The sequence below is a fragment of the Odontesthes bonariensis genome, chromosome 4 (assembly GCF_027942865.1).
Source record: "Odontesthes bonariensis isolate fOdoBon6 chromosome 4, fOdoBon6.hap1, whole genome shotgun sequence".
NCBI lineage: Eukaryota > Metazoa > Chordata > Actinopteri > Atheriniformes > Atherinopsidae > Odontesthes > Odontesthes bonariensis.
The window spans coordinates 17,173,831-17,199,159 of record NC_134509.1 but is presented as its reverse complement, the minus strand read 5'-3'; the positions used below and the strand labels follow the sequence as shown (position 1 = coordinate 17,199,159).

The 25,329-nt window shown below is 41.6% G+C and overlaps 3 protein-coding genes across 3 annotated transcripts in view; all 3 read right to left on the bottom strand.

Moving 5' to 3' along the window:
• dchs2 (dachsous cadherin-related 2) overlaps positions 1 to 7,574 on the bottom strand; it is a 36,407-nt gene extending 28,833 nt beyond the window's left edge. Inside the window, exons 1-4 of the mRNA XM_075462369.1 lie at positions 7,531 to 7,574; positions 6,793 to 7,480; positions 908 to 1,099; positions 570 to 801 (exon numbers count right to left, since the gene is read on the bottom strand). Of these exons, the coding sequence (XP_075318484.1) occupies positions 570 to 801; positions 908 to 1,099; positions 6,793 to 7,480; positions 7,531 to 7,574 (1,156 nt within the window). The remainder of the gene's footprint in view (positions 1 to 569; positions 802 to 907; positions 1,100 to 6,792; positions 7,481 to 7,530) is intronic.
• Positions 7,575 to 11,331: 3,757 nt separating this feature from the next.
• On the bottom strand, positions 11,332 to 18,095 carry plrg1 (pleiotropic regulator 1). The gene is made up of 15 exons (XM_075463252.1): positions 17,938 to 18,095; positions 17,650 to 17,756; positions 16,655 to 16,791; positions 15,577 to 15,630; positions 15,384 to 15,477; positions 15,179 to 15,269; positions 14,994 to 15,092; positions 14,776 to 14,868; positions 13,902 to 14,051; positions 13,694 to 13,795; positions 13,090 to 13,192; positions 12,845 to 12,953; positions 12,286 to 12,425; positions 11,992 to 12,185; positions 11,332 to 11,901 (listed from the first exon to the last, which is right to left on the bottom strand). The coding sequence occupies exons 1-15, from the start codon at positions 17,944 to 17,946 to the stop codon at positions 11,842 to 11,844; spliced, it is 1,542 nt and encodes a 513-aa protein (XP_075319367.1). The 5' UTR covers positions 17,947 to 18,095; the 3' UTR covers positions 11,332 to 11,841.
• Positions 18,096 to 20,765: 2,670 nt separating this feature from the next.
• fgg (fibrinogen gamma chain) lies at positions 20,766 to 23,791 on the bottom strand. Its single transcript, XM_075464458.1, has 9 exons — positions 23,720 to 23,791; positions 23,568 to 23,615; positions 23,282 to 23,468; positions 22,994 to 23,078; positions 22,467 to 22,597; positions 21,999 to 22,132; positions 21,604 to 21,788; positions 21,149 to 21,426; positions 20,766 to 20,953 (listed from the first exon to the last, which is right to left on the bottom strand). Exons 1-9 carry the CDS (start codon positions 23,780 to 23,782, stop codon positions 20,766 to 20,768), a joined length of 1,299 nt encoding a protein of 432 aa, XP_075320573.1. The 5' UTR covers positions 23,783 to 23,791.
• Positions 23,792 to 25,329: the final 1,538 nt, after the last annotated feature.

The window sequence follows — 25,329 nt, the reverse complement described above, 5'->3', positions numbered from 1 at the left end:
TATTGCAATGTGTTTGTAAACAGACAACTGTGTGATGGCAAATGGCCCTAAAATGTGGCTAATTTAGTTTTCATCTTCTAAATTTACTTCGGAAGCTCAAGAAAATCCAACCCACTGCTGATAGCGTGCTGAGTTTGGAGGAAATAATTCATGTTCAGGTTGAAGGTCAACAAGGTACTACCTGCTTCAAATTTATTGCTTTAATGTACCTAATATGAATTTATTTTACTGTAACATTGTGGCTGTGAATAAATCTCATCTTAGCCTCAGCTCCATGGGGATCTAAAGCTTTTGGACTTTCTGCCTTACTCCTGCTGAGCAATGACACGAGCAATCATATCAAGGTGACCTACACAAATGAATTAGCGGTTTATCCCTAAATACATAGACTGCCATCCACACAAGTTACTTAAAGGCTACTGAGTGCATACAGAATGTTATAAATGAAGCAGTCATTCCAGCACAGTTTGAAATACCATCTAACAATAAAAAACATAACCTTCTTCCACATTGAAAAAAACTGCGCTTACTATTTCACAAACTCTCCCCACATTTTTCCATGCCCCTACCTGTTTGTTTATCCAGTGCAAATAAATTGGACATGTCTCCAGGTAGAATATTGTAGGTGACCTGTCCAAACCCGCCAGAGTCTCTGTCAGTAGCAAGAACATTGACGATTTCTGTGCCAGGCGAAGCGTGGCCGCTGATGCTCACAGTGTACTCTTCAGGGTTGAACACTGGAGTGTTATCATTCAAGTCTTCTATCTCAATGTGCACGTACGTTTGGGCGCTTAGGCCTCCCTGAAAGACAGAAAAGATAAGAATTCCATTAAAAAGTGACGAGAAGTGATAAGATGTCAACCTTAATATCTTGTGTTCGTAGTACAGACACAAAAAATCCACTCACTGGATCTTCAGCTTTGATCAGAATGTCATGGACACTCTGTCCCATGTCTCGATCGATATCCTGAGAGACACACAGCTCTCCTGTGTGTGGCTTGATTTGGAAGAGAGGGTGTTTGTCCTGTCTGTCAAAGCCATCAGACAGAGAGTACAACAGCGTGCTGAACTCAGGGCTATCTGCGTCTGTGGCAACAACCTAGAAAAGACAAGTAGAGGCAGAACGATGAGAACTACAACCAAAAATACCCAGTTTGTCATCTTAATAATTTTCAAATTGATGATGCATCACTAACGAGACACTCAAGCATCTTTTTAACACAGCTATGAGGATTTTCGAAAGGTAAAACATGGTGAAAATACAGATAGGTGCAAAGGTCATTTCACAAAAACAGACAAGCAAACGTGATTTATTGTAATCAGCAGAGGCTTTCTTTACTGTTTGTGTACATCGGGTCTATTTCACTTGTGCAATATAGAAAAAAATGGAGTCCAAGTTAGGGATGGGAATCGAAAACCGGTTCTTGTTGAGAACCGGTTCCCAGTGTTTCAATTCCTTGGAATCGTTGGGCGATTTTGCAAACGATTCCCTTATCGATTCCAGTGGGCGCGAATGGCGTCACCACGCAACGTTGCGTGGCGAGGCCAGTGCAGCCAGCAGTCAACAGTAAACATGGCGCCCAAGCGGTACAAAGGCTCGAAAGTTTGATTACACATCCCTAAAAAAAGACGACAACAGGGCAACTTGCAAAGTGAATATTTCACCAACGGGAGGAAATACTACCAACACGCAATAACTATGAATGAATGTCGCGTTTTCGATCCGCTCCGGACTAACGTTGGTGAATCTGAACCCAGCAACGTTAGCAACATTAGCATGTCCTCGGCTAACACTGCAGGTAACTAACTAATGAACAAACACTGCCTATCATGTTAGCGCCATTTGCCTCATTGTAAAACCTGCTATTAGTAACGGTTAAGGTTAAATGAATGCCTTCTCAGGCATTACATTTAGATGAAATCATGAGAGACAGAGCCTGACTGGCTCAGAGCCAGAGGCTGGTGGTGCTACCCCCAGTTCACGTCTACCTCCAGCTTCTCCTTTTACCAGAGCAGGGAAGAGTTAAATTACCCAGGCCATGATAGACCAATGTGGACCTCACCGTTGTTGGGTTTGTAAGGTCATGACTCGTGTTACTTCTAAACTGAACAAAGTTGATGCTAATCGACCGGTTTGTTGTCCTTTTTCTCCAAATGAGAATCGATAAGGGAACCGATAAAGAACCGATAAAGAACCGAATCGTTAAGCAGAATCGAAAATGGAATTGGAATCGTAAAAATCTTATCAATTCCCATCCCTAGTCCAAGTGTTCCTCATGCAGTGGTGAAACAACCCAAAACCAGAGCTAGGCCAATGCAAGATGGTCAAAGTGGGTCCAGTCCATCACAAGTTATCATAATTCTTCAACATGCTATTTCTTCTAATGATTCTATTTTCCACTGCAGTTCAAATGCATGTATATAGTTACCATGGCCCTACATTAATCCATGCAGGCTCATTAAAAAAAAAAATTGAATTTAAGTTGTTTTGTTTCTTATTTAGTGAATTAATGACATCTGGCACATCCAGTTGTGGAGCAGATAACTTGGTCTACAGAGAGCCATAGATACTTTCTGCCCATCACTACAGCTTAGCTGTTTCACACTTTGCCCAAGAAATGGGCAATTTCATCTATATGTGTATATATATATATATATATATATATATATATATATATATATATATATATATACATACATATATATATATATATATATATATGTATATATATATATATATACACATGTCGACTTAACGTGCAGACTCTCTGAAAAAAAATAAAACTGAAGAGAGTTGCAGTAAAGTTCTGGTAAATAATGACATCAGCGCAAAGGGTTATTGATGAAGTATTAAATATAATAAATGGATGAATGTTTATGTTAATTTGTCCAATTAGCTTTGAGTACCTGGGAAAAAAATGGTAAAGAGCTCTAACTCATTCTATTCTATTCTTCTATTCAGTTGGAGGGTACTGAAATAACAAGATAACATTTTTGTTCCAAATAAATTCCAGGCCTCACTGCAGGGACAATGTTGGTTAATAGCATGGACATGTTGACAGATTTTGATAGAGCAGTGGAAAAATAAACTGAATTAGTAAAACAAAGGCCAGGTTGAGGGGCAGTGAAGCAGCTGCATTGCTTCCATATATTGTAATCATGGCCTTGTCAATATGGATCACAAAAGAATATTCAAATTAATTTTTACAAAAGCAACCAGAGCCCATTTTACATGCCTGCGTTTTAATTAAAGGAACTTGTTTTAACATGAGCATGAGTACTTTTCTTGGCTGATTATTTCTGTTGTTTATTTCAGAAAACACTGGAAAAGACCAGCACAGTGTGCTGTTAATTCATTGTTGTCCACTAATATCAAAAGATGTAGTTTACTGTCACAAAAAAAATAAATAAAATTTCACTTAAAGAGTGAGCATTTTCTTTTTATGGTCAAATTTGGCTGAATAAATTACTTTGTCTGTTCCTAAAGCAGCTTCCAATTATCTTTCTTCTTGCTGCCTTGGTGATTGAATTGGGCAGCTATAACTTTAAATCAGTAGAATGACCACATATAAGATGGTTCATCATCCTGCAGGTGACAGATATCCTGTATTAATGTTTAACTACTTTCTCTCAGAGTTAGCCTCAGGTTTCAAACCTCCCACCAGCCCTTTTGTCCGTTTTTCCTGCTTCCTTTTCCCTTTCATTACAGGATGTAGTCATGCAACCTACTTGCCCTGAGATGACTTTTTGTAGTGAACTGATACATATAGAAAACTAAACTTGAAAATGCAATTAATCCACTGAGTAAAAGAAGCTCCAGAAATGTCCCCCTTCTCTGACTCTGGCTGATCGTGTTCCTACGTGCCTGAAGATTATCATCCTTCCATTCCCACAAACCGTTTCTCGTCTCCGCAGTTAATCAGTAAACTACTTCATATCCATGTGTAAACAACGATTTTTGTTACATGAATTGCGTTTACTTTCTTTATCCTATAGTGGACTCACAGTGGCACTTTTCCCCTCAGCTGATTGAAATAAAAAAGTCTTGATTTTGTCATTCATTCTAGTGATTTCATGTACAAATATAGCACGATCCCTTGTAGCTGCGTTTGGTAATAAAAGTTGTGCCGTGCTGTAACCGACGGTTTTCAGATTTACCCTTTGTGTTAACTGTGAATCATAAAACTAGTTTAGTTTTGTCAGAGAATGCCAATATAATAAAAATATAAAAAAAGGAACATCCCCGTAATCAAAGGGTGAGGATTATCACCGCAGTGGAGAACAAAAGTCCATAAAAGTCAGAGTGAAAATCCGCCTGAGATCTGACAGAGCTCCTGCCTTTGATGTCAAACTGATCCTGTGACAAGAGGCGCATTTTACAGTCAGAACGCTCGTTTCCAGTCATAAAGATGATATCACCTCAGAGTATATGACTTCTGAGGCCGGAAGATTTTGAGTCACGGGTCAAGGTCTGATTCAACGTGTACTGTAGCACACCCACCAAGTATGGAATTACAGTTATCTCTGGGAATTTAACATGTACCTCACTTAATATCTGTGATAACATGACTCCAAAAGGGGTTCGTCATCACTGTTAATCCAGTTACTTCTTCATCCACTGATTCTCATTTATTGAAAGGGACTTGAACATACCAATTTACTTATATTGAAACTGTGGAGACTGACTCAAAATGCAAAGCAACACACACTTCAAGATCAGCCTAAAAAAACAACGTCTACAATAAATGTTCAGTACTGACCTAATATCACCTTCTGTATGTTTACAGAAAATGCTTTGTTAAATAAGGCTGTTGACACTGGCTTACGCTTGTGCCAGGCTGCAGGAGAGTGGCACCAGCCGTCCCATCTGTCATACGAAGGCCACGAAATCAGAGTGAAAAGGGTGCATAGTGTGTGTGTGTGTTTGGAAGGGACACTTACGCCTTTGTGCAAACTGACTGAGGTCCACTTTTGTCTGACAAGATGTGAAATAGACACAGCAAGTCAGAACGCACAGAGTTTTATGTCAACAGTGAAGACTTAGTAAACTGCGGGTCCTCAGCGTTGTTCTTTTTTTGTTGTGGTTGTAAAAGCATTTGAGTTGATATGTTAGTGAGAGGGCGGTCTTGTGCTTTCTTTGGCTAAAAACAGTCAAATCTAGCGGAGATGAGATGAAGAGACAAACGAGACTCACGGCCACACATGCACTCCTAGGGACAATTTTAGAGACACCAATCAGCCTAACATGCATGTTTTTGGACAGTGGGAGGAAGCCAGAGTACCTGGAGAGAACCTGCGCATACACAGGGAGAACATGCAAACTCCACACAGAAAGGCCCCAGCTGGGAATTGAACCTGTAACCTTCTCGCCACAGTGCTAACCACCACACCACCGTGCAGGCAATGAATTATAAGAGTCACCTTATTGATAATAATGTGTATTTTAACATTGAAGCTCATTAAAAATTAGTTTTTTTTTTTTTAAACTTGCAATGGACAGTTGTGTTTAATATTTGGTTATAAGTATTATTAATGTACAGAGATCTGCTTTTAGGAGATGATCCTACAGTTTGAGCATAGAAACACATTCCTAAAGTTAGAATTCAGTGGTTGTGCATACAAGAGAGCCTCAGAGCATATTACAATGTGATATGGTGTCCAAACAAACCTACACGTCCCGTCAAATTAACGTTCTTGTCTAATTGTTATGAACAAAGTCTTCTTCATTTTACTGCTCAAAACTTTGGCCAAGCCCCTACCCTTTGTTAGATATGGATGTACAAAATTAAAGGTAGTTAGTTAACTAAAATGCAAATTAGATCACAAAACTATAGTTACACTTGGAGAGAGACAGAGTGAAAACTTCTGCCAAGTGCCTTTTCTCACAGTTTCAAAGAATGTGATCCTGATTCATACCAGTCTTCTTCCTTTACCCATGCTCCACCTCTCCATCAAGTTTAGTCACATTCATCTTAGTAGTTTGCACATAATCTTGCTCACATATAAGTAAACAAAGGCACTGAAAAGCTGACACGGGGAAAAGAAAATAATTTTTGGAAATGAGGCATTTCAGAAGACCAGAAGCACACAGTCCACTGGAATGTTGGACTAACTAACTAACTAACTAACTAACTAATTAACTAAATAAGTAAATAAAATAAGATTTGGAAAAAAAATGTCAGGGGGAACTATTTTCAAATCTGTTTTGTTATGTTTTCCCTGACATCTGGATCCATCTTGTGAAGGACTGAAGCTCACAGTTTGCCAACCAGAGTCAAACAGAATGAGTCATTTCGTCAACATTACCACAAATTACATTTCTTCATTTAATTCTAATGATGTAGCCTCACAAACATGCTCCCCCTTCATCCAAAAAAATTAAATAATAAACATACTACTCATGGACATATGCAGTATGTGTTGATCAAAGGAATGAATCTTGTATTAAAACAATTTAACAACATCATCTCACTCAGATGTCACCCATAAAACTCCCTGCCAAGTGTTCCAGCTGATATTAAAAACTTACTTTTTATCAGGTGGCCAGTATATATAAAATTCTGACAACTTAAACTAAACAAGGTGAGAGCCATTAGAGCTTCAGACCTTTCTTATTGTTTGGTTTAAGTGGATGCCTCAGGATTTCCTGTCAGCCCTCTAATACATGGTACCAAATAAAGGTATTTGCATTAAAAAAAGGCTGCTGTCTGTCTTAGGATACCCACCACATTTGCAAAAATAATTTACTTTCTTATGGTAATCATTGATGCTAAACTCATTTCTCCAACATACTTGCAAAAAGCAGCTTCCAACATCACTGTGCTCTGGGATGGACACGTTGTACAGCTGCTGCTGGAACACAGGCTCGTTGTCATTGACATCCTCCACCAGCACCGTGACTGTAGCTGTTGATGACAGAGCTGGCTCTCCTCCATCCGCCGCCACCACCAGGAACCAAACCTCCGCCTGTGTCTCTCTGTCCAGAGCTGCGGCGGTGGTGACCAGGCCTGACTCTGAGTCGATGCTGATCAGGCTGTCCTGGTTGGACCTCAAGATGGAGTATCTGATGTCCGAGTTAACACCTTCATCTGAGTCTCGAGCTTGAATCTGTATTAAGGAACTCCCCTGAGGAGCATCCTCGGCAATGCTTGTTATGAACACATCTTTTTCAAAGACTGGGTGGCAATCGTTTGTATCTGACACCTTGAGGAGGAGGACCATCTCACTGCTCAAAGGAGGACTCCCAAAATCTGAGGCTTGCACCTTCAACTCATACAGGTCTTTCTCTTCCCTGTCTAGCTCAGAGTTAACACTCAAGGCATACAGAAAGTCATCTGTTTGCTTCAGGGTAAACTTCCCATCCCCTCCCTCAAGAGTTACAGTGACCCTCTCCTCCTCAAAGTCCGGATCTGACACTGAAATCCGGGCGACGTAGTCCCCGATTGTTGCTGCTTCTGAAACCACCGAGTCTCCAGTCTCACTGAGAAACAGCACACTGATGGTGGGACTGTTATCATTGATATTAAGCACCTTGACACCCACAAAGGTGCTACTGTATTCAGGTTGAGCACCATTATCTCTCGCATTGATGATCAGCTCATGAAACGCCTGCGTCTCAAAATCAAGCGGCTTGTTGAGATAAACCAACCCAGTGGTTTCATTAATTGAGAAAACACCATTTGGGTCACTCTGCCGCCTGTTGATTTCATACGTGATCCTGCCATTGTCACCCAGGTCACGGTCAGTGGCGTGCACCTGGCACACGACAGATCTGAGGGCCGCATCCTCATGCACTGAGGCATGGTATTCAGTCTGGTTGAACACAGGAGGGTTATCGTTCTCATCAAGGACTCGGACGCTCACCTGCAGGGTCCCTGTCCTAGCTGGGATCCCTCCATCAAAAGCTTCAATTGTCAGAGAATAGAAGTCCTCTATTTCTCTGTCTAGTTTGCTACTAAGGATGAGATCCAGGGTGAGATGGTTAACAGATCCACCACGATAATTGAGGCGAAAGTACTCAGCCATCTCACTCGCTGTGATCCTGTATCCCTGAGTGCCAAACTCCCCCTCATCCAGGTCTTTGGCACCTTCAAGCTGAAACCGACTCCCCGGTGGGCTCAACTCTGAGATTTCCAATTCCACCTCCTTAGTGGGGAACACGGGTGAGTGGTCGTTCACATCTTCCACCTTTATTCTAACTTTTATCATCTCTCCAGAGAGAGTTGCTGCCACAAAGTCATACTTATCTCTGCTCTCTCTGTCCAGGATCACAGCCGTGGAGATGATGCCAGTGTCCGCGTCTATTTCCAAGTCTCTGAACACGTACGAGTCTCTGCTCTCTGAAATGAAGAATCCAGTGCTTGGCCTGCTTAATCCCGCTCCCAGATCTCCAACGATGGTTTTGGCAGGCAGACCCTCTTTAACAGACAGCGTCAGGTTGAACACCTGCCCGAGAGCCTGCGCGCAAAGCTGCGCCACGACGAGCGTCAGAAGGAGCGAAGTTGAGGCACTCCTGCGACCCATTCCTCCTCTGCACGTTGCTTTTACTATGGTCTCGTGAAAGGTAAATCAGACTACATCTTTCCACCTCAAAGTCAAAAGCTTTAATCACGTATTAGAGCCATTTTCCAGACAAAAGCAGGGAAACGGATCGCACAGTTTTGCGCGCACGAAAGCGGTCATTCTCCTTCACAGAACTTTGGCGTGTAGAAATCCAAATGCCCAACAGGTTAAATCCCATTGATTCCCTCACACAACACGACACCTCCAAGAGTCCTGCGGAACATCGACTGCGCGCTTTGAACGCTCCTCCTCTTGTCCCACGCTGAGCTGCTCCATCTGAAGCTCCGATTGCTTAAGATTTAATCAGGAGGAAAGATTACCTTCAGTGCTGACAGGTAGCGCATTATGTCCGACCTGTTGAAGATCAAAATGAGCTGGAAAGCGAGGTGAGACTGCATAAGACTGTGGGCTGAGATGGCACAATTTGTTTCGACCGGATCGAGGTGAACTTGAATAAATAAACATTAAGTGGTTTAACGAGATTCCTCCGCTTGGCAAGACTTGGAAAAAGTGTCAGAAGAGCTCCCTCTAGTGGTAAAAAGGGGGAAAAATGTTCAAACAGACGATCACGTTTCAAGATGGGCTCAGGAAATCACGGAGCATTCTTCCTGTTATGTTCTTCCAATTATGGATAAAAGAACCAGAAAACTTTAGGATTTTTTTTAACTTTTTAAATAAAGTTTGAGAAAAAGGACTTTCTTTATTCAAATGTGATCTTTGCTCTATTTACAATTAAATGTAGGATTGAAATGAAATTTGCACACCATTCTCTTGTGTTTTCACAAAATGTTCAAACTTTTTCAAAAACAGGATTCTGCAACTTGCTCCCTGTGAGTATTTGAATTCTGCTTTTAATCTAATGCATTATCAATATATTCTTCACACCTATGAATAATCCTGCTTACAAGAGACAATATTTTATTACAAAACAAAAAGAATTCCAAGCAACAGAGGACTTCAACAGTCAAAAGAATGAAAATGGAAATGTAACAACATCCTTGGCTTCCTGCTTTGCTCAGTTTTACTCTGTCACCTGAAGACAAACACAGTGAATCCAAGCTGAATTTGTGACATTGAGCTTCGTTCTCAAGTATTTCCTTTTGAAAAAAGGCTTGAAATTGCAACCCAGATTACTAAAATAAGATGATCACCTAAACCAAAAAATAATGGGGATTTCTAATCATCCATGAAATGAAAATGAATTTGAAAAAATGTTGCTGTTTTACTGTGCCAGTGTGTCTAAAAAAAAGCTTTCCTTGACACAAAAGAAGCACAGAATCAGTCTTTCGAACATATTTTCGCAGGGCAAACTGCAGAGGTGCATACCGAATGCTCTTGTGCTCCTCTCTATGGTATCACAGGACATAATGACCATCATGGTTGCTCTTTGGTGCAAACAGGCGCTGCAGCCAAGCAACAGATGTAACCTGAGCGTTGTGACTGGGCAAACAAGCACCATAGCTACAGTCTCTCTTTGTCTGGGTTTGTTTGCTCAGTAATTGTCCAACTCAGAAGTGTAACGCAGCTTTAACCATTTTCACATTCATTTTAGTGGAAATGTATAAAAAAAGATGCCATCTCACATTGTGCTCTCCTACCAGTGGGATAATCAGGCTCTTGTGAAAAAGGTTTACCAGCGCCTGAAAGAAGTTGGACTCCCAGTCTGGATGGATGTCGAAGGAGGGGTGACGGGGAACATCAATGATGCGTGAGTACTATTAGATACAAGTAACACACCAACCATCCGTCATCATTTCTGACTGACACATGTGTGTGCTCTCAGGATGGCTGCAGGAGTGGAGGAGGCTGCTGTGATTTGTCCATTCATGACGCCAGCTTACCAGGCGTCCCGCAACTGCAAGAAGGAGCTCAGCTATGCTGACACAAGGGAGGTCATTATGGTGCCGGTGATGCTGACGCACGACTGGGAGGCCAGCGAGTGGCTGGGACTGATCACTGCGGGGCTGCTGTGGGTGGACTTCAGGTAAAGTAACACATTTCTGACCCATCTCTTCTTTTCAAAAGTTTAGCTGGATGAAAATGAATTTTGTCAGGAGGACTGTATTGTTCATTTTATAAAAGGTAAGAATGGATGCTGAAGGAATTGCATGTGTGCATGCGTGGGATCTAAACTGCATTGTCATCCATAGAAATGCAGAAAAGGATGAGGAGCACTTTGAGATGCGTCTCAGGTCTCTGGAAGAGGAGGTCATGTTTAATGCAGGCCACCTCCTCGCAGATGAAGAACCTCAAATAAAGTTGGTCGATCAGACAGAACCAACAAAACTCTGCCCGAAGAGGAAACCAGGCCGAGGCTTCTGTCACGCCATCTCAAAGCTCTACATTTGTGACTCTGGTATGTGTGGAGACAATGTGCCAGCCATCAATAATGCTAATCATAGTTCATAGTTGTTGTTTTTTTTCTTTCAGTTAAGTCAGTATGGTGAGAAATCAGAACGTACACTGAAACTGTTAAATAGCAAATCATAAGTTGATTTCTCATCAGAAATGATAAGAAAAAGAATTGCCAATTATTTTTGCATCGATCCAAAATGCTGCAGCCAGAGTAACGACCGCTGGATCTTACGTCTGCTGTGATACCCTCTCTCAATATTGGCTCCCTGTAAAATTTAGACCAGAATTTAAACTCCTTTTTATATCAGGAGATTAAGGGTAGTGGCTGTAAATACTACAGGAACACTGTCACCAAGAGTTACCTGGGTAACTCTGGAAACCCATTTTTACCATGAAGAATAAAAAGAAAACATGTGAAAAATGTGGTCTTTATTAAAAATGGAGCAAAAAATAACCTCTGACAACAGAACTGCCGGTTGTACAGACATGGAAACACACACTGCCCCTTTCTTCTCGAGTCAATGCTAACTGTTTCTGCTGCAGGCTTTGATCCCGAACAGGATCGGGTCCACTTTCAAGCCGGTCCCACAGAATCTGAAGAGTGGCTCCTGCTGATGGATCAGACAAACCAGAGCCGTCAGAGGGCCGTCGTCATCAAGAACAAACGCTCTGGGAGGTTCCTGGCTGTCCAAAATGGCAGCTTTACTGGGCTGACATCATACAATGAGGACTGCAAATGGCTCCTGGAATAAAGCAAGCGACGGAGACGGTGACTGCTTCTCTTACAGCTTAGTCGAGAGGAAGTTTGCTTGATAAAAAAAAAACAAAAAACAAAACACTAGCAGGCAGAACTTGGGTTGTGTGTTGACAGCTAAATAAAATTCATATGAGATGAGAGGGGAACAAAAATAAAAACCAAAATCTTCAGAATCTTTTTCTCTTGAGTATTTCTGGTTTCCAGTTGATTGGGTGACTTTCTTCTGTCTGCAAGAAAGAAACAAAGTTGCCCAAATTATCTTTCCGTGGCCTGGAAATCAGCACAGAAATCCCATGCGATTCATTATCGTGACTTACAGCCGTGTCGTCCTCTTTGTAAACTTTAATGGTCTTGTCAGCCTCCGCGGTGATCAGTCGGCTCTCCGAGTTGTCGAACATGCAGGCGAAGATTCCCGACTCGCTGTCCAGGGATCCGGGCTGCACGGCCGCGTGAATCCTCTGGAAGTTGTATCCCGTCCTCCAGTCCCACATGTGGATGGTTCCGTTGTCGGCTATTGAGTGAAAAACATATTGTCGGTTAGCGACAAACATAGAGTCTAAGCCTAAAACCTCTAACGACAAAAAGGTGAAGGCGAAGCTGCGTGTCATCACCTCCAGACACCAACACGCCATCAGAGTTAACAGCCAGAGTGTTGATGATGGCGTTGTGGCCTGACAGATTCTGGATAAAACTTCCATCTGGGAACATCCACTGCTTGATGTTGTCGGCTGACCCGGAGGCAAATGTGTATCTGTGCAACAAGAAGACAGAGTGGATCACAGAAAACTCCCCATTTGCTTTAAAAATGCAGCGACAGCAGCATTACAGTCCATTTGCCCTGACGTTAAACGGTTTTTGAGGACAAGAGGATGCACTCAATGAGTTCTTCTACATCTTTAACATTTTAACTTGGATGGATGCCTTGAATCTCAGGTTTCAAAATTCCAAGATGAAAAGTCTTCACTGTGTTAACAGAATAACTGTTTACAGAGAGCTCATTTTTATCTACTTATTTCTAAATAACAGGTCGCGTGAGGTCACAAGTGTAAGCTCCCACCGATCGTTTGGGCACAAATTCGGTCTCCATCAAAACCTTCCGGAATAAACATATTTATTTGGAAACAGGCCTGTGTTTTAATGCCACGCGCAGCACCGGATGTGAAGACTTACTGTCTGGGGTGCATCACCAGAGTTCGGACAGACTTCTTGTGGTTTGTCAGAGTCGCTCTGGTTTTTCCAGCGATCAGATCCCACAGTCTGATGGTCGAGTCGTGGCTGCCTGCAAAAAGCAGCAGAGAAGAGTCGGGGATTAACAGGACGCCAACTGATAAGCTGCAGTTTTAGAGTAAACAACGTCTTTCTAAAGGAGTTACACACAATGGAGTCATTTTCTAGTTTGGAGAAAAAAGAATTACCAGTGATAATTTGAGGCTCTGCCGCCTGACATCTCACTGTGGCAACAGTGTTGGTGTGACCAGTCAGTGTGTGCACGTTCGCTTTTGTCCTGATGTCCCAGACCTGCGAGGAGAGAGCGCAAACCCAGTCAGTCTGCTTCTTTAACTCAGCAGAGACTGAATCGGATTGAATTAACTAGCCTTCAGAATTGAAGCCTACATGAACTTGAGTGTACATCGTTAGCGAAGAGCTTCCAAAAGGAGTTTGACAGTAAATGGGTAAATGTAAGGCTGCAGATGCCAGATTATATCTGATATCAAGACGTTCTTCATTCACAAAAACTGTAACTTCAGAAGAAAACAAACTAAACAGAGAACTATAGTTTGGACACCAGGAAAACAAACAAACACACTATAAAAAAAATCTATAACTGAGATGAATTAGAAAGAGTTGCACCAAAACGATACAACCCAAAACAAATCCTCGCAAAAACCATGTGACCGTCGTTCCCAGGCTTCAGTCCATTCATATCATTGCGGAGGGGAGGGACTCGATAAATTCTGTGTGACAGCTTTTCCTGATTTTTAAAACATTTAACACAAGACATGCAGCGTAACGGCTTACCCTGGCTGTGGCATCTCTGCTGCATGTCACAAGCACATCGATGGTCGGATGTAAATCCAAATCATACACAGCACTGAGGTGTCCGTGGTAGTGCCTGATGACCTAAAACACATACATAATACGAAAATTAAAAACAATAAACCCACACCGTACACAAGACTCCATCTGTATAGCTCCCTGCTGTCTAAAGCTGGTGTTAAAGGCATACCTTGTTGTACTCCAGATCCCAGCATTTGACTTGCTTGTCTTCTCCACAGGAGAACAGGTAAGGGCTGCGGTTGCTCACTGCCACACCACGGACCGTACTGATGTGTCCAGTCAGGGAGAGTTTAAGTTTCCCGCTGGCCAGGTCCCAGATCTGCCAAGTCAAACAGCCTCCGATTCATATCAGGACGAGTACAGAAACATTTCCAGCAACAGATTCTCCACGAGAGATTGCTAAGTGATTGAAGGGATTGCTGCACTTGTTGGTACTAAAGAGGGGACTTTTGACATGACCTGACAGAAAATATACATGTTACCTCGAGGTATTACCGCTGCAAACAGACAATCTGATGTCTGTAGAAACATAAAATACAACAGCTTAAATGGTTCGACTGTGTCCAACAAAAGCAGAAGATAAGATAAGATAAGATAAGATAAGATGTCTCAATAAAAAAATCAAACAGTAAAAAAAATTATTTACTGGAGTGAGCGAGTGAGAAGAAAATAAAAAGTTAAAAAGTGCTTTTTCTTTGCACCGCAGACTATCTGAAACTAAAGGTTGTTGTAAAGTCACCACTTTGAGATGACTTTTTAAACAATGTTTAACATGCTGGATCCAGAAAACTTACACTTCCCCAGATCCAAAAGGAGTTTTCATGTTTATTAGGCAGTGCGTTGAATTTTTAAAACTACGCAGTTATCAGACCAGGTGGTTACAGATCATTTATTTATATGGCTTGACCCCTGACCTGTAAAAGTAATCAAAGGACCAGATCAAAAGAGTGAGTGCTCAACACGTGGCCTTACTTTTGACATCCTGGGATCAACCAAAGAAACAACGAACAGATGAAGCTGTTGTTATATTCGGCGTGACTCACCTTTATAGTTCTATCAGCCGAGCCTGTGACAAACCACTGATTCCCAGGCTCCACGGCGATGGACCTCACCCAGCCCAGGTGACCACTGATGACCTGACAGACAATGACACAAATTACAGTTGAACAACACCAGATGCATTCCACACGTAGTCTTTATTCACCACCACCACCGTATGAGGCACAAATGCAGCGGAGACTGCGAAATGATCTGTAGTTACCCGAAACAGTTTCCACGGCGGATGCCACTGAGGTTTAGGCATCGTCGGCGCTCTCCTCGCAAGCGCAGAATTTCTGGTGGTCCCTCCATCCATCAGTGACTGAAACAAACCCGTTAGATAGACATTAGATTTGCCATAAAAGTGGTGATTAGGCTGAGTAAATGTGGGGATGGGCTTGGGCCTACCACAGCAGTTGACTGAGGATGAGCTCTCTCTGCTCCTCCTGCATGTCGATGGATGTCGGCAACGCTCGCGGCGGTGCGGCTGACATCCTGTCTAAAATGGCCCAACAGAGAAAACACAGTTAAATAACTGATGCCATTCAGCTCACATTAGGCCACATCGGCACCACTGACTGACTTGGTTTTCACAGTGTTTGAGACCGTTTACCGAGCTTGTGAGGGTGGCAAAGCAAGCGCCATGGAGTGGACCCCTGCCTCGCTGGGATTCCTGTGCATCTTTGTGTCAGCGGTCAAAGCCACTCCTGTCGGGTGAACGTTGTTGGGATAAACACGGAACTAACGTCAACCCAATTCACTGAAAAGGCTAACAATCACAAGCTCTGAAAAGAAATGGCACTCACCAGGTCCAGAGGGATAAGCAAGTGTACCAGTAATCAGGTAATCTGGGTCATCGCCTATAATATATTGTAAAAGAAAACCACAAAACTGAATCGTACACAAACTTTTCCTTTCCCATTTAACCAAGTGTTAACATGAGCCCTTTTTCCATCAACGACATGATTTGCTTTAATTTGATGCGCATCAAGAAGTTAGTGCGATCCATGTGATGGAAAAACGGTTAAATCGCTAGAACGCCTGTTTTGTCGCATTAAATCAATTTGCTCGAAATAGGTGGTTCAGGGCTAAGTTGAATCGCTACAGAAGTGATGGAAAAGGTTAATGCGATTCAGACTAGCCACGCATGCGCAGATGGTATTGGTAAAGCGCGAGGATTCGAATGTTGTTGTTGAGCCGCTCAGCCACCCCATTTCACCTATCCTGTCGGTATCAAAACAGCAGCAACAACTAGTAACAACAATGTCCGATGATAAAAGAAACAACTGGTCGAGAGCAGAGACTCTGCTTTTTTTTAAACACAAGTCGGGAGGTCCTGAAGCAGCATAATGAATTCTCGCCTCGCTCTCATCGATGAGAGCGAGGCGAGAATTCATTATGCTGCGGATCCTGCGGATGAAGGATCCTCCTTAAATTTCTGACGGCTATTATAAGCTGACAGCAGCACTAGCAGCATGTTTAGTCCTATCCTACGGTCCATAACTCTAAATAAGTAACTAGCCTAATAAATAAAACGAAAGCCGGTGGTGAATAGGTACGTAGCCTTGAAAGTTATAGCAACTGTTATAACAGGAGGCTGACAATAACAGCGCGAGCAATTAAATTCCCGCTACCGAGCATTCTAATTCGCTACAATTCGCCACTTTTGTAATGGAAAATCATCTGGTCGAGTCAGAATAATGCGCATCAGCACGTTCCGGTGATGTCATTTTATTTCGCTAGAATCGTCCTGTTTGATGGAAAACCAACCGAACGCATCTTATATCGCAACAAAGTAATGCGATATAACTTTTAATTCGCTACAGAATCTGATGGAAAAAGGGCTATACTCAAAGAGACATGCGGGATCAGTTTTCACCTCACCTGGCTGACTGTAGCTTTGGAGGCCTTGCAGGCTGATTGCTGGCAGTGAGACTCTGTCTTTCCCTTCCTTTAGGACGGGCATGTGTAAAACTGGACTGTACTCCGTTTTCAGTTTAACACCCATCTTCATCTTTTGGCTGCAAATGAAGGACACAATGGATTTCTGTGCCTGGAGAACGTGCGTTTTGTGTCAGGTAATGAATGATGTTGTCGTAAACACCATCATCACAACACCAACTAAAATGAACACATTTATTGATTAATCGTAATTGTTATAGATTTGAAGAAATTACAAATGAACGTTTTTTTTTTTTCATTCATGCACAAATTAATTGGTTCATCAACAAGACAATTACTCTGCAAATTGTACTAAAAATAATGATTTCAGAACCAAACAACTGAAAAGATTTGCCAGAAGGTGTTGGTACCAATCTAAACCCAACAGAGGCATAAAATGTGTAGACAAAGGCAATTCAACCATTGATCTCATATATTTGTAGAGCAGCAACTAAAATAAAACTGATGAATACCATAGTGATAATAAAGGGGGGGGGGCAAAATATTATTAACAACCAATCAGTGTCCTGCAAAATCCATTCACAGCTCCATAAAACGTCAGATTTGCTCTTACCAGCTTTTAGCTAACCCTAACACTACATAAAATGTTTAGGTCCACAGAGGGATGGTCGAGCATAACTTAGGTTTCCCCAATTCATTCACTCTTTTTGCACCACAAAATAAGTTAACTCCTGCACATGTTTCTCTAAGCTAAATACTTTTTTCCAACTCCATAACTACAACAGAAATAACAAAAGTTGTCACATCATCTCCTCTCTTTGCTAAACTGACCACGCCAACTGATGTAACCGTAAACATTAATCAACAGGGGCTATATAAAACAGGATCTGCGAATATCAGCACAAATGTATAAAACATTTATACATGTATAAAACAAAACTTAAACCAACTGTGTAGCTTCGAGCTGCCACACTTACCTCTCGTCATCCAGCGCGACAGCCTTAGCATGGTCGGACACAAACATGTCATGTGTCCTTTTAAGAGACCTGAAGACCAACGTGTGGACCGAGTGCTTTTGGACATCCTGTAGAAAAATAACATTTGCCTTAAACAAACAATGTAACGAACAAGTCAAAAGACGCGAGTATTTACGCTACAAATACAAAAAAAAAAAAGTAGTCAACGTTAGCCGTTCCAGTAATTAGTCGGGCCCAACGGTGTGTACGTTTTGTCGCGTCTCAGCGGAAACAAAGAAAAATTCTTACCTCAGTCATTGTGGTGAACAATATTTAAGTGTCACACCGTGGTGGAAGAATATATTGTTTAGGTAGATATTCCTTAGTCGCAAACGATATGTATCAAAGACACAAAACCATGACCGACGCCACAATCCAAGCGACGACCGATGCTCCGGAAGTATACAAGACCGGAACGGAAGTCGTTGGAGTTCTGTCAGCGCCACCAACTGGCCAGGACCATAATAAAGAAATAAACTTTGTAAATGGCCAGGACTACATAATGGAAACGAGGCTTAAGTTTTTCCGATGTCATTTTTGGTACGCTATTTCTCACAGAAATTGAATCATTTTCAATTTTACATATGTCTTCTGGAATATTGTTCTGAACTTAAATCAACATAATTTGCAGAAAGAGCTCACGGTGAAGAAGTTTCTTTTCCTCCTGTAACAAAACATATTTGCTCGACAGAAACATTGATTAAACTGCTCTGTTATGCAACTGATTTAAAAAAAAGGGTTTTAAAAAGAGTACCTTAGAGAGGCAGAGTCTCTCAGAAGTAAAGATATACAGAGGTTCAGCAATCTTCAAAAAGCCGCGTCTACAAATTGTGGAGCAATTTCCAAATAATGTACCTCAATTTAAAATTCTGAATACTTTGAATATCCTCGTGCCCTTGAGGTCCTCGTGCCCTCAAGTGAGACAGTATTGAAAGCACAAATGATTAATGAAAATCATTGCATGGGCTCAGGAACACTTTCAGAAATCATTGACTGGTTAGGGCTCTAACCTGCACAGAAAAAAAACTAGTGCATGTGGAACTGTCAATTTGCACATGTGGAATGGCACCATTGGTGCTGTAAGGTATATACAGATTTTAGAGCATCACATTTGCCCAAATGGGTCTGGAGCCCATCCAAACTGCCCTTGGGCGAAAGGCGGGGTAGACCCTGGATTGGTCACTATTTCATCACAGGGTCTACCCCGCCTTTCGCCCAACAGCTGGGCTCTTTTCCCTGAGCTCTTTATCATAACCCAAAGTGAAGGCAATTTAATGTAGTGTGCAGACTGCCATGTTGTTACCCTTTATAACCAAAATAGTTATGTTTAGGACCAAATTTTGGATTTTAATTTGAATTAAAATCATGGTGACACCTGTCTCAAAAACACTAATTGCTTTTAATGGCTGCAAAATTAATTAATCAATTAAAATAAATTAATTATTGTGTATCGGCTTTTCCAACATTATCTCTTTTGCCATTTGGCACAGCCATCTACCATGAGACAGGTGGAATTTGGACTCAACAAGATAGTACTGAAATGAGGGCAACGAGAAATGGGAACAAGTACTACAAGTACTCACTGAAAAGTAAATAAACTGTATAAAGCTGGATACAGAACAAACATGGCAACTGTGACAGTCCTGTTGACTCTGTTATGCTAAACTTACCAAAATGTGCTTTTGATGTGCTGAAAACAACATCTGGAAAAGTTCCTACTGAAATCTGGGTCACTATTAGAAAGTGAAGGATAATAAAAAATGTCTGAACCTGTGACCAGCTATACGGTGTAACCCTCCAGTTCAAATAAGGGAAACATATGTGATTTCAATTTGTTTAAGAAGCATGTTTAGTCTTCAGTAATTCAATTACTCTGCTAAGACTTAACATTGTTCAGTCATAACATATTGACCACCCGCTTAAGTATAAGTCCCCTTGAAGCTGTTTTAAAGAGCCAGTCAGCGTGTGGACAAGGAACATCTGACGGTGTCCTGAAGTTTCTAATATCAGGACTTTTGCAATAGGTTGTTTGAACCCTGTTGGTTGCCAGGTCAAGTGATTCTGTTAGTGCTTGGTTTGATGCTGTGAAATGCTCGGGAAGATTTGAGGCCAGGTGAACACCTCAGTCTGTCATGTCCATTGAACTTTTCCCCAAAGAGAGATTCTAAAAGAATTTCAGAATAAACGGACATTGAAGTAGTATCATAGCATACTGTATTGCATCACATTGTATCGGATTGTGTTGCATTGTATTGTGTCCTGTTGTATCATTCTTTAGCAGTCCCACTTCTGTCTTGAGGGTGCAGCTGCTGTTGAGGAGTGCTGGTGCCAGATTGACTGCATTGTAACAAGATGAGCAGTGTCACCTGTCAGTGGTTTTAATGCAAAGGCTGATCTGTGCAGATTAAAATGTTTTCAAGTGCTCTGAAGATAACCACCCAGGCAGACATTCATTTCCCTGAGAAGACTTTGTTATGTCACTAATTTTATGAAAGCAACTTTGATTTGCTCAGCTTGTGTGCCCATGTGTACATGATTTGTATCTTTAAGAAAACAGTATAATGAACCAACTAAATGACGAGGAAGCTTTAGTTGCTTGCCACGTGATGGCCACTTGGCCACCAGTTTTACTGTGTCATGTTGATTATGTCATGTAGTATAAGCAACTGATGTGGCCAAAATGTTAACATTTATGGTGGCATTTTTTTCAGGGTTTTCACCTCACATTCAGCAACGGGTGTTCATTTCTGGCCACAAAGTATATTACTACAAAGAAATGGTTTTGAAATTTTGTTTGTAGTCCATTAAGTAATACATACCACTTCAGCTAGCAAGGCAAGCCGCAATTACACCCAAAGACCCCACTTCACGAAGTAACGACCACCAGAGTTAGACAGGGAAATACATTTATTTAGTGCTTAAAAGAAGAGTGAAGAAATGGCAAAGATGAACATCAGTTTTCAGATGTGTAAGATCACAGAAACATGCAAACTTTAATAATAATTGGAGGCTGTTTATTCAGTCTGACAGGGTTTGAGCCGTTAAAAAGTGCAGACCTCAAACTTAATTTCTTCTCTCTATATGTCCCCAAGTCCGCCAAACTGTTTCACACCAGCCTGCTGTCCACCACCTGCTGTGATGCGGCTGAGGGGAATGAGCTTCATGGTGGTCTCTTTCAGGGAGTACCAACGGTTGTGCCATGTGACCCAAATTATGCCGTTATCGAAGCCATATTCACCGGCATCCTTTTCTGAGTACCTGCCACCTGGGTGAGGAAAGCACAGCCAGTTCAGACCTTGAAATATTTGACAAGTTTAGATTATTGGATACAAGTTGAGTTTTTTTTCCACGTGTAGGTTTGCTGCTGAATTGTCAATAACAACACAATTATAGCTGTTCCACTTGTGCAAAAGAACATCAAATAAATGCCGTGGCACTGCTTTCATCCACAGGGACTTACCCTGGTAGTATTTGCCATTCAAATGCGCAGCGTGACATCTGTTCATCCACCAGCCTGACCCGTCCTGCTGTGCACAGTTGCCATCATATTTGTCATTGTCCTTGTCACCAGTGCTGAACTGCATGCCATTGTGCGATGTGTAGTATTTGTCACTGGGATCGTCTCCAAAGTCAAAGCCATCAAAAGCATCGCCTGCATCACCACCGTAGTAGTAACCATAGGTCAGACGATACATGTCGATCTCTGGACCGAGTCTGAACATGTTGTAGTCGGCATGCCTGAAGAAAGGAGGCCACAAAAAAAAAGATGGGTTTAGTTTATTGTAACCTCTACTGACTAATTTTTTTCCTCTCCTAAGATAACCTTATCATTGAGGGGTCATGTTTGCTCTGTCACTATGTCCCTCTGCTCTCGTCTTACATAATGTGTTATTGTGTGAGTATGTGCGTATGTACTTTTTGTTGCCCTCCCAGTCCTCAAGCTCTATCCTCAGCACTGTCGGGATGTTTGAACTGGTACTCAGCAGATGGATCTTCTCGTTGCCGAGCCAGAACTCTGTGGTGTCATCTGGAGAGAGATAACCAAAGCCCTCTTTGTACTGGGTCCAGTCCTTGTGGAAGTCCACACTGCCGTCACGTCTCTGGGGACGTGAAAGAGAAAAAAAAGGGTCGAAACGTATCTATTTATTCATGAGCACTTAGACTTCTATTCAGTCATGATCTGTCAATTACTTTCTGTATTAATAAGCACATCCTTTTATCTAGTCATTTAAAAAATGTTCAGGAATTATTTATTTGTGAGATGAAGACAGTTAAAAGCTCTTTGACTTTTCGTAACAAGTGATCCATACCCTTTGTATGACAGTGAAGCCACGTCCAAAGCCGTCAATCTCACAATAGACCAAGAACGGCTCTGGTGCTTTTGCTGGCTTCACGTAGTAAAGACCACTGGTGGTGGCCCCTTTGTTTGCTACATCCTGGCAGTCTGATAAGAGAGAAAGAAAATCATCATTAGAGTCATATTAAAATTAAAATGAATTTCTAATTTCAGTTTGGACTGTGTTTTGTATATAATAGCATTGAAGTGGAAATTTAACTCGTCTCCTTTAGAATAAATATGTTTACTCAGCTTTGAAGTAGTGTATTGATTGAAGTCTCTAACTAAACACTGAATGAGGACAGATGTTTTTCACATGAGGCCTTGATTGAGAAACTTCTTATGAAATAGGGTGGACTGAGGGTCAAATTGCATCAATGTTTGTCTGTGTGTGTGTGTGTGTGTGTGTGTGTGTGTCTGCCATATATTTATCTATTTTTACCTGTTCCTGTGGTTGGTTGGATCTCCACCGTGTCTTTGCAGGGCTCACTGCATTTCTGTTGCAGCTGAAGGGAAATCTGTTTCAAGTCTGCCATTCTTCTCTCATTGGTTGTGAGTAAATTCTGAAGTGCACTGGAAGAAGTTTCACAAATATGAATTGAGTGAGCTGCATCTGAAATATTTTGTCATAGTTTCACACACATATATCACAGATGTGGGAAAAAATAAAATTAAGACCCCAAAGCTGTGTCCCCAAATTGCTACGTTTAGAAACTACAGTAAAAGCACGAGGAATAAAAATGCATGAGTCAAACTCGAAAAACAAACAAACATCGAAAGTATGTTTAAAGGGGAAAGATGTGTGGGTGGGAGATCACTCTATGACCTGGCCAGTTGTAACTGTGTGGGTACAGAGGTTCAATTACCATGGCCTACTTTACAAATAGCCAAATATGTCAAAATGATATTTAAGATCAGCTCATTAAACCCAAGCCCTTACAGGCGTGGTGTGAGGGCTAAGTAACTTACTACATTTGCTGTTCTTGTGCAATAATGGTCTTTTCAAATCTAAGGACATCATCCAGCATGCTTGAGGACTTCTTGAAGTATGCGTCTGAAATAAATATGAAAAGCCAATCCGTTAACACATGTCAATCTAAGTGAGATCTGTATTATGCTAGCACTTTGGTAAATAAACAACAAATACATATATATGTATATCAGAATGCTTTGCAGACAGATTATTAAAAAATATTGTTTTATAAAATTAGTTTTATGAACGCTCTGGAGAACTACAAACCAAATGAGCTGCATTACCTGGTTGGGAACTCTTTTGAGCTGAGGTTGCCGAATCTTTCATGTACACAATTTTATCTTCTGCCCCTTGAGTCAAATTGGTAATCGTCTCCAATTCTCTTTGCATATCAGTCAAATCATTGCTCACTGCTGGTAAGTACTTCAAAAAGTAATCAGCAACTCCACATGTAGTAGGGCAGTACTTTCCCTGATTATGGAAAGAACATTTGAAAAACAACTGCATTACTGTGCACATACACACAGACACTTACACGCGTTCAAACAGATATTAGAGTTTCATACTTACAAAGCCATCATTTGTAGTGCATGTTTGCATACCATCTCCTCTAATTTGCTATTTGAGAAAAGAGATATAGCCATTTAGATTTTCTGCATAAATAAAGCATGCCAGCAGAAAAAACAATAACAAAGCAAAGCAATTTAAGCTCAGTGACTTACAGCAGACGAGAAAGAGAAAAGTAATAAAATTCCTCCTGCTGTTGCAAGAAGTGATGGAGCCATGTTTCTTCCACCAGTAGTTGCGGTTGTGTCTTCTTGGAGAGTGGAGAGCGGCTGGACTTGATGGGATATTTATCTGAACAAAGTCCTGTGTTCATCCTTTGATAAGGGGTTCATAGGCCAACATCCCACTCACTGTTGAGTCAAACCTGTGACTCAAATGTTCAACCGTAGCTACTTCCCAGATGTGACGGTCACTAACTGACAGCTAGAGTTCAACCATCAGAACACAGCTATATTCGTGTTTATCCCAGAGCTGGTGGTAGAGATATCAGAATGATGACTCAAGTTTTTCATAAATGACCTTGCACTGGCTTCGAACTGCCAGCCAAACGAAACTTTTTCCAGTTAAGACTGAAACAGTTTATTTACCCGTCTTATTTGAGACATGACAAAAATCGGATCACAACATGAGTCATTCCTCAGGCCATGTCATGTAATTCTAGATGAACGCGTTTGAGTAACAAGAACGTGGAAGAGGTAAATATCTCGAATCTTAATTTGAGACGAGATAGTAAATACATATTATATGAATGTGTCATGTTCTATGTGAACTTTGCCTGTATTTGTGTTGCCTTTTCTCCCCCTACTGGCGTTTAAGAGTAGTTCATTACTTTGTTTATTTACGCTTTTATTTGGAAAAGGTAGATTTAGTCACATGACACTGTGCAGAGTCTGATCAGGAAGAGCTTAGTGTCTACATGCCATGCGGCCTGCTTTCAGCTCCTGCTATTGTCTCCTTTCCTCCTACTTTTGTGCCTTGGAAAATTATCGCTTTTTTACAAGATAAAATATTGTTCATGAGAATGAAGACAACAGTAAAGGCCATTCAACTTTACTCCAGCCTCTGAGTTCTCTTGGATCTTGTTCGCTATCTGTCAATTTGTGTACAGACACACTCACTGAGGACAGAATAGTAAAAAAGCGTTGTCACAACAGGTACGACAGCTTGGAAAGCAAGGTACTGTGCAAGCTCAACGCCTTTCTCTCAAAAGTCTCCACATCTCCTCTTCTCATACATCATTGGAGAAGCTCAATCTATGATGTCACATGCTAGTGAAGTTGGACAGGGTCAATCACCCGACAAAAATCATGGTGTTACAGAGAAGAACGCAGCACCCAAAGCAAAATCACAGAGTTCTATCTCCTCCACCTCATCTAATTCTTCCTCTGTGAGCAGGGCAGCAACCAGAGCCCGTGCTAAAGCTGAAGCCGCACGTGCAAGTGCCCCTTTCGTTCAATGCGAAGCTGAATTAAAGTTAGCAGAGGCTCGTCTAGCCGCTGAGTTGAAGGTGGAAGAGGCCCGTCTAACTGCAGATGTGAAAATCAAAGAGGCACGCATAATGGCTGAGTTATCCACTTTAAAACATGAGAAGGAGGTAGCTGTAGCCTTGGCAGAAGCTGAAGTCCTCGAAGCAGCAGCAGAGGCAGGTGAGAGAGAGGGCAGTGGAAGTTTCAAAGTTTCATTTCAGCCGCATACTGATGATAGGACTGGTATGAGTGATATCACAAGGTACTTAGTGCGTCGCGAGCTTGTGAACTCTGGTCTA